General features: G+C 32.8%; 1 protein-coding gene across 1 annotated transcript in view; it reads right to left on the reverse strand.

Annotated features, from left to right (window-relative positions):
• The window catches only part of LOC127726284 (glycine receptor subunit alpha-2-like), a 53,866-nt gene extending 45,593 nt beyond the window's left edge, over positions 1 to 8,273 (reverse strand). The window contains exon 1 of the mRNA XM_052233598.1: positions 7,529 to 8,273. Within this exon, the coding sequence (XP_052089558.1) occupies positions 7,529 to 7,620 (92 nt within the window). The 5' untranslated portion in view covers positions 7,621 to 8,273. The remainder of the gene's footprint in view (positions 1 to 7,528) is intronic.
• Positions 8,274 to 10,296: the final 2,023 nt, after the last annotated feature.

Below are 10,296 nucleotides of genomic sequence, written 5' to 3' on the forward strand. Positions count from 1 at the left end.
TGACTTGGGACAAGTAACAAAGGCTAGAGGTTCCTGACTTGGACAAGTAACAAAGGCTAGAGGTTCCTGACTTGGGACAAGTAACAAAGGCTAGAGGTTCCTGACCTGGGACAGGCGCATAAATGCGGCGGGGTTAATTATGTTTTTTAAGATCTCCCCCTTCCGCATATATCTAGTCAATGTGGAACAAACAAACACACAGCAATACGCACAGTAAAACGCAGTTAAAAACAGTCCAAGTCCGATGTTAAAATAGGTAATAGAAGAAACTAAGCAAAATTAGTTTATTTGCCATGTAATCTTGCTCAATTAACTTATTTTGTATGCTATAACATAACTCAGTCTTAGAGTTTATCTTAATTCTCTTTGCAATTGTCATGATTTAACGATACAGCTTTTAGATATATGTACCTGGTGCAAATAAACTAAAGTTGATATTGCAAGAAAAAACATTATTCATTTTGCATGTAATTCGTTGTGAGGTCTTTAGCCATCTTAGAAAGATCTTATATATGGAAAGCGCTATTTGTTTAATGCCACCTTGACGTCTGAGCCTTCTTACTTATAACATATGTTAACAACTATGAATTTGTAACAACACATTGGTATACATTGTGTAGAAATAAAAATAACGTAACTTTTGACGTAATTGATGTCAAAATTATGTAATACACCCACCATAAACCTGTCATTGGACATAACTGGGTACACTTGCACGGAATATCGTCCAATCGTCGTATTGAAGTACAAAAGCATAAGAATTAAGAATTTAAAATATAAATACATCGAGCAATAAAACAGCTGGCTTGTGGGTGAATCCCGTCATAAATCATAGGGAAAATGTCTTGAACTATAGATAAAAAGAAAGATTCAAATTTAGATATGAAAAGAAATGAAGAATCTTGAAAAAGAAAAACGAAATCGTAAGAGATGACCTTGAATGTTCAAACGTTACCTAGAATCACTACTATAGTATCAATCAATCAAAAAATTGCTTACGTCTTAGAATTATTTAATTACAATTTTATCACAATGCAAAATACACCATGCACCAGTTTACGATCTTTCCCAGGTATTTTTAGTCATGAACAAATGATAATTCAATATGAACATATGTAAGAGATGGTATGCTTTCAAAAATTATGTACTGTCTTTTATTTCGTTGTAAAAATTAAGATTTATAGCTCGATTTTAATTGTGCATTTTATATTTACGACATATTGTCCAGCCAGTCAAACTACCCCGGTGGTGTCGTGGTGGCGTGCTCGCCTCAAATGCGGGAGGTCGTGGGTTCGATCCCCGGCCGAGTCAAACCAAAGGGCTGAATATTGCTGCATCTCAGTTAAGCACAAGTTATTGAGAAGTAAGCTCAAAGACTGGTCGGCCCGGAGTGAGAATAATTTGTCCTGGTAGGGTGCCATGTTTTCCCATGGACTGTTACCTTGTTAACTCACACGTTAAAAATCCAGTTCAGCCTGTCGGTCTAGTACAAAGCAGGGTTCATATTCAAATCTAACATGGTCTCGTCCTGAATATGCATTCAACTTGCCACTGGAACTTAAAACAGCCATTCCTCACCCTTTCCAGATAGTCAAAGAGGATAGCATTATAGGATGTGGTCTAGATAGTCTACGGGGGAGTGTTTTTGCGAACGTAAATCTGGTTAAACCCTGGTCCCACCACACTATGTGCTATATTCTATACCTGCTCAAGGATTATATCTTTACAACAAGAAAATGCTACTTGGCATCTTCAAGACTTACGTTTGAAAACGACAAATAATTGTAAAACCAATCACATGTTTATGTGTCTATCCCAAGTCAGCCAGTGGAGGTCTTATAGTATTTCATTACTCAATGTTTACGGACATTGATGGAAGATCTTTGATAGTCCTTATTAAATTTATTCAGAACATTTCCTTTGCATCTTTTCTATGATGAAGTCTATATGTTGAATTTGAAGTTGTCTTTTGTTTTTGGTTCACAAGGTTAGTTGCCATCTCATTGACGTTTGCCCCCCCCCCCCCCCCACCCCCCCCCAATATCCCCTCCTTTTATTCGTTCGTATACGCATATAAAAAGTAATGTTAAGTAGTTTGATTGAGAGAACAGTGATACAACCATGTCGGTTATTTGTAATAGTTTGCCATATATCGATATCGTATCTCTGAATCAGTGTCTTGATAAACGGTCAGTAAAGCGCCATCTTGACAGCTAACTAAGTACTTACAAAACTATACTAAGATATTTTATTAGTAAGTTATAATTGAAAAATTAATGTAATCTAACTTGAACTTTCCAACAACCCGCAGAAAATAATAGAAATAACCTGACACGTTATAGACATAAGTAAAATCATCAAAAATAGATCATTAAGTATTTTTAAATTGATGAATGTGAAAAAAAAAGGCGTACAATGTATGTTTGCACTTTTCCAATGATAAAGTACAACAACTTGCAGCGTATTTTTGGGATGTCATAATAAATTAGGATCTCAAACAGCATTGAAAGCTCCCACTCAACATTCTAAGTTCAAAGTGTGAAATCATATTTCTGCTGTAAAATGTAAACAAATGGTGTTTAGACAGTTATCAAAACATAATTATGGTTGGAAAAATATTTTTACAAAATCCAAGCAATCCTTCTTCGTCTTAAAGAGAACTAGAATATCAAAAACATACACAACGGCGGTAAAGATTACGGACAGTTTAACTCAAAATAGACAGGTAGCAACCTAGCAACATACAAAACGGCGGTAAAGATTACGGACATTTTAACTCAAAATACACAAGGCAGGTAGCAACCTAGCAAATATCAGAAACATATGGGTGCAATTAACTTGCTTATTAAAAATGAGTCAGAATATAAGCGACAGAAAAACGAAATGAAAAGTTTATAATCCGAGTAATGAAATAGCAATATAACTTTCCTGAAAACAAAGTTGCTATGAAGGTTTCATTTATAGTATCACATACAAATAGTTTTAAGTTACTTAAAAAAGTTATGTTTTATAGGAACTATCACGATTTCTACTCTTTTTATCACTCACCAATACTATTAAAAGTTTAAATCCCGGAAACTCAACTATTTCATGTGCAAAGATTTGTTTTGAAATAGTCGTCATTGCGGTTCCTCATACTCAACGGTTGGAGTTCAATACCCAAGTAAGCAAACATAGTATGCTTAAAGCCATCCTATACAAGAAGTCAATATTTAACAGACTGTCAAAGATAAACGAAGACAAACAAATAAACGCATTTGTTCTAATACTTATTTTTGAAAAGTCAGTAAACAATTATCTCATAAAACATTCGGGGGGAATAAAGTAATTTGATGATCAATCTGTTGTTACTGTATTTGTTTATACAAGTCTGTTTAAAATAACGAAGCAGGCGTAACCGATTAAATGTACCCAAAATAACCTGTAGTTTGTAAATAACAGGTAAAAATCCTCTTCTCGTTATAAACTTAACATCATACTTAACACAATTAAAATCTTTATTAAACGGTTGCCAAGAAAAATATGACCCATTTAGATTGATCGAGCAATGAAAATGGCATCATAGTGTAAAACAGACCATGAAAGTATGGAAGAACTTCTTACACTTAATATACTAAATTAACTCTTGATGTTTTTCTTGTTGGAATATTGTTTGCCTTATATCAAAAATACCAACATATGTACAAAACAAGAGAGAGAGAGAGAGAGAGAGAGAGAGAGAGAGAGAGAGAGATTATCGTGTTAGTGTATATACCTTAAGCATACATGTTACTAAATTCCATAATACTTAAGGATATTAAATGCAGATAATACACTTCTCTATTTCCTCTTGAAAAATATGATCTCAGTCATCTCCTTGATTGTATCTAATAGATATAAGAAGATGTGGTATGAGTGCCAATGAGACAACTCTCCATCCAAGTCAAAATTTATAAAAGTAAACCATTATAGGTCACAGTACGGTCTTCAACACGAAACCTTGGCTCACACCGAACAGTAAGCTATAAAGGGCCCCAAAAAATTACTAGTGTAAAACCATTCAAACGGGAAAACCAACGGTCTAATCTATATAAAAAACGAGAAACGAGAAACACTTATGAACCACATCAACAAACGACAACTACTGAACATCAGATTCCTGACTTAGGACAGGTGCAAACAAATGCAGCGGGTTTAAACGTTTTAATGGTACCAAACCTTCACCCTTTTTCTGAAACAATAGTGTCTTTTTCTGAAACAATAGTGTAACATCACAACATAGAAAGACACACTATAAAATATCAACTGAAATAGCTTAACTCCATCAAAGGACATATTAACACCATTGAACATACACTGAAAAATAAATTTGACCTATGATACAATGTAAATACAAAATAAATAAACTAAGGGAAGAATAATAAAAGTAACATGTTATATAGGTATGAAATGTTAAACAATTAAAGAAAAACAATCTGCTCGAACAAAAATATCAGCCGTTTGCAATAACTTTAAACACATGTTTTCATGAATCTTTAGCTTTCAAATAAATTTTGCTGAGCGATCCTAGTGAAGTACTTTTCAGAAAACTTCTTCAACATGGTAATTTCGAAATTTTTCTCAGAACTGGACCAAAACCCTTGACTACAAATCTGCAGAGTATCTTCCACTGTGTATTTTACTTAATACATTTCTCTTTTGCCTTTACGTGTAATTCAATTTGTAATGTGTCAAAATCCTAGGGATCCCTAATTTCAAGGATGAATCGTAACATGATCGGTACAGGGTGGTTCTGGGGAATCTAAACAAAGATGAACTTTAGTTCTTCATTTAGTACCCTTTGTTTAGTGATTTCTAAGCAAATATGCACTTGAAATTGCTAAAATCAGAGCCTAAGTCGGATTGATCACAAATCATGCAAATGTGCAAACTCATGTTAAGCAGTTTGTTTTCTTTAACGAAGGCAGAAAGATAAACATGATGTTCCTTGATCCTATTGATCTGAGAATGTACAAGAGACCTTTGAAATGCATTTAATTTTTAACGCCTCATATATTGTGTTACTACAAATAACAAAACTGCAAATTTTCATTTAGAAATAATTACATTTTACATAGTTTTTGCCATTACTTAAATACTATTGATTAGTGAATAGGTGCAGTTAGCTGGTAATGTTGGCAGCAACATGGAATTATACACATTTTAAGGGTATAAGAGGATTTCCACAATGACATATTATCAATTGTAACAAAGGAATAACATGTGGCTAAGATATTAAAGTAATAATATATAATTGGCTTCGTTTACACGATTCATTATTTCTAAAACGCACCCATTCAGCGCTCATGTGAAAATCGGTGTTTGATAGCAGATTTGCAACACGTTTTTGCCAATGCAAACACATTTTTGCTATTAATTTCTAATTGTGTTGAATTTTTGTCGGTTATGTTATGTCTTATGTAAGTAAAATGCGCATGGCATCTATAATCCAATGTTAAGGCCGTCATGACATCGTAAAGACATACTAAAGTATGCTGCTTGTCTTTGCAACGACATCTACAGACATGTGGGTTAATTGAACAAACATTCGACTGTCTACACGTGTCTTACTTCTTGAAGGGTGAACAAACATTCGACTGTCTACACGTGTCTTACTTCTTGAAGGGTGAACAAACATTCGACTGTCTACACGTGTCTTACTTCTTGAAGGGTGAACAAACATTCGACTGTCTACACGTGTCCTACTTCTTGAAGGGTCAATACACAAATACATTTAAACACTTGCTTCATTTTACTGCCTGAATTTTAAAGAAAAAAAAAGTCGATGCTAAAAAATAATATTTTAATATTGTATATTCTTTTCAGGTTTTTACATGATTGTATATATATATATTCTCTTCAGGTTTTCACATGAATGAAAATATTTGGCTTTTGTACAATCAAAAAATAAAACCGAAGAATTGAAAACATTATGCATTTTAATAAACATTACCCTTTTCAGTTATAATTTTCAAGCAGGTCTTATTCATTTGGTATATTAATTGGGCATTTGTTGGTTTTTACAGATGTAATGGCCCTTGATTGACAGTCATTCGTACAATGTCCCTGGTCTTTAATCGAAACTATATACTAATACTACATTAAAGTGGTCTAAAAAATCTTGAACTCTCTACCAATTACCGGATGTTAGGGATGTTTCGGAATTGACAAAGATGCAGTAAATGTTATATATATTTTCATTTTCATCATAAACAATTTTAGAAATGTTACATAGGTTGAGTAGAATTATATAAATACATTTTATCATTTTATAGTATTTATTAAAGTATTTGAACAATTTGTAGTCTTACAGCAGAAGCCCTTATATGACCTTATCATAATGTTTTAGCAGAAACCAGACCTCGCAATACAGAAGAAAATATAACATTTGAGATTATGTTTTTTTTGTAATTTCATGCAAGTCAATACTTTTTAAATCTTTCTCTCCATGTTGGGCATTGTTATTTTTTTTCTCTTATTCTATTTTTTTTCATATTATTATTTTCGATATCTTCTTTCGGCACATAATTGTGACTGATTTTTTCAAGTAACAAAGTTTTATCGTCATTAATTTTTCCTTGCCTGAATACGCATGGTTTATGTAAACGTATACTAGTAGTAACAATATTATATTCTAAATACATAATCTTATTAACAAACTTTGACAGGATATTTGAAGTATACAAAAATATGATGAATACATGTATATTACCAGATAGTATTAAATTCTGAAGAAAATACCACCGTGTTAAATTTAAAACAAACTAAAAAAAATCTCAGCTATTTCATTTTGTAGACAATTCGTACATAACATCTTCAACATTAATATTCCTGCAGCTGAGATATGAAATATATTTTTGTATTTTTTTTCTTCAGACGGTGGGCGTCCTTTTCATACTGGTATAAAACCTATGATAAGAACGGTTTCAAATAAATGAATTTCTGCAATAGAGCTGTAAGTGTGGGATTATAGGTCAATAACATTTTAAATTGCAACACGAATTGTATACTTTTAAAGCCGAATTCGTTGTCTCAGCTGTTCTAGACTAATAGAATATATAATACCTTATTTCGTGCAAACTCATAAAATGATTATTTATGGACTAAAACATATGTTAAGGTAATACAAATTACAAATCGGACCAGAAATTTAGATATTGACTGACCAGTGGCACTATGAGCAGTCTTTAAACCACAAGTCGCTTTGTCATATAAAAAAATCGAATTTGAATGCACAAAAGTAAAACCATGATGTTTTACAATATATGAAAAGTGTTTGAGATCTAATTGGTATTTAATTATTTCCCTAAAGAATGCTTGTGTACACATCACACATGCTTTGGATGTCGTGTAATAAACGTACGAAGTGTTATCTGATGAGACCAATATGACGGGGAATACATTTTAGTATCGTTTTCTAAATCATTTATGATTAAAATGAACAAAATAAAAGGTACCCTCATCACAACATTGAACGAAACAACAAAATTTGAAAGAAGAAAAAACTTACTTGGCAATATTTTCCCCTTCTGTCTCGCTCAGGAAACATATAAAGGTGACAACAAGTCCTAGCACGAGAAATCTGTGGTTCTTTCGTGTCATTCTTATGTTAACTGGCGGAAGTTAATAGAAACTTCCATGTTTAATTTAATGTAAGCATTTGATATTATCTTCAAGCAAATTCGCCTGCCAATTTATTCTCCAAAGAGTTAGTATAGAGATACTGATAAAATATCGAACGATGTATTCAGCAGACAATCTCGAGGCAGACGATCATCCGTAGTGTGATCAACACTAGTATTATCACTCTAACATGTGTTTCAAAAATACTTAAATTCATAAAGTTTCACTTTGCTTAGAAAGAAAACTTTTCTGACTTTTCACAAGTCTCGAAATGTTGTCACGTGAGATTAAGCCTCATCCACCATTTTGAAATTGGAAGTGGACGTCATTACTACAAGCTACGTGAAATATCAATAAACTATTATTCGCATTCTGTAATTTTATCACTTATTACCCAATAGATTTAAAATTACAGAATTCATCATGTTAATTTAATGTGCCAAATCGACGTCTTCTTGATTCAATTGTAATTTTATATACGAATTAAGCGTAACGTCTTCTTGACACCAGAAGACTTTGATAAATTCACGGCTGTTCTGTTATTACTGAAGAGGTTATAAATTCAATCAGAAGCAATGACCTCTATCAGTTTTGTTTAAACTAATCATAAGCGTGTTTCATCATTAGCTAATGTTTTCATGTGTAAAATCACAACTTCTTACAAAGTAGCGCTTGATTAAATCTAATACTTTCTCCTCCTTCGATAACGTAAAAACCAATCTAATTGTTTATCGCCATTGTGTTTTGTTGGCTTATAATGGAACCACTATGAAACTTGAACAAATAAAAAATGCATTGTGTTATAAAACAAACTTTTTACCGAATTAAACATTTGGTTGGATAGTTGTCTCATTGGCAAAAATACCACAGCTCCCTATTTTTCTTTATACAAATATCATGCATTTATGTAGCTTTGTTACAATATTGCTTTATGCTGATTAAAAAAAAAAGAATGAAAGTTGCGCAGTTGATCCTTCGGTATGATCATCTGAAAGAAAGAACATCTGTATAAACTAATCATCTATCTCCAGCAGCTAGCACACTACTTTAACAAAAAGAATTTAGAGGCACAGTTGCGTTCGTTGATTACTATTCCAACGGGTACTTATTGTTCACCCGTGATATGTGGTGACTTGATCTTGTATTAATGAATGCACGAAGCAGAATTGATTTAATAAGTAGCTTTAAAGATAACACGAATAAACAGTCAACATAATTTTCTTTTCGTTTTTTTTCAGAAAATTTTTTTTTGAGTGAGCAATTGAATTTCAAATATCAAGGTGAACTGCTTATATTCACGTCATTTTAACTTTGTTGGATAGTTGTCTCATTGGCAATAAATAGAATAAATAATAAAAAAACTCATTTTAGATACCAGAATTGAAATTTTCTACGCCAGACAAGCGTTTCGTCTACAAAAGACTCATCAGTGACGCTCGAATCAAAGACCCACTGGTTGTAAAAAAGCTCATCATAGATACCAGGATTGAAATTTTCTATTCTGAGTAGAAAATCCTAAGTATTTCATACCACATCTGCTTATTCTTATACTGATGAAGGTTATTACAGAACCACGTTTTGTGCGCAAGGAAACTATATCCTATGTGGTGTGGTACCACTTAATACTGCTGCCGATGAATCGCTTATTGGATTGCTATTTGTTTAAAGTGTAGTGGCAAATATTTCATGCCGTGATTTTCAGGGCTAGAAACAATTATCAATAAATCATTCAAATAGAAGTTTATGCTCAATACCTTGGGGGTAGAAAGTGTGTCTTTCATCATTTGGGTACCTACAGACCACTCAAAGAAATGTTGCAAGGATATGGTAATTAGCAGAGACTTAAATACATGGCTGCGTATATAAACATGCCGCAATAGCCAAACGGGTGCCAACTTTTAGCATCAGTTTTTCTGCAGATGGAAAAGTACAGAGATTAACATGTTTCTACACTCTGGTCAACTCTTGAGTTTCCAACAGTTTGGAGACATAGTCCTCGAGGGTAGTTTCCGCCCAGTAGCCAGTGCTTCAGTATTGACAGTATTCAAACATTTCATACCATAATTGATCAGAAAATTCGGATGTAAATCGTAGATATGGATCCCTTAACATTCATGTAACAACGATTGCAAAGTTTCATTTTCAAAAAGAAAACTCGCATTTTGAAACTTCGGTCAACAGACGTTTAAAACCCTTTTTTGATTGGATAAAACTAAACCGACATATACATGTAATTTGTACAGTTTTATATGCATTTTCCTATCTTTACAGCATTCAGAATAATAATTATAAAATCGTTTTCATTCTATATCAAGTAGGACCAGATACTAGCTTATTCTAGATTCAAGACGTAAACAATTACAGGTTAGATAAACGGAACCATATCTTAAACAAATACCTTCTCAAAACTAGAAACCTAGAAAATCGAAAATGATAAAGGCAATAAAATTGACAGAAGATTGTTCCATCATCAATAACTCTTATGAGTTAATGGCTCTATTATTTTTAAATAAAATGTCTTGAACGATATTATCGCTGACTACATAACTGTTTTTATAATCATTCCGTACAAGATATAAGCCACATGGCTCGTCTTCATGCTAACTCAGTATGACGTATTAGATGCACCAGTTAAGCTGAAAAGTTTGATTATAA

This window comes from Mytilus californianus, unplaced genomic scaffold, assembly GCF_021869535.1.
Source record: "Mytilus californianus isolate M0D057914Y unplaced genomic scaffold, xbMytCali1.0.p SCAF_17, whole genome shotgun sequence".
Taxonomy (NCBI): domain Eukaryota; kingdom Metazoa; phylum Mollusca; class Bivalvia; order Mytilida; family Mytilidae; genus Mytilus; species Mytilus californianus.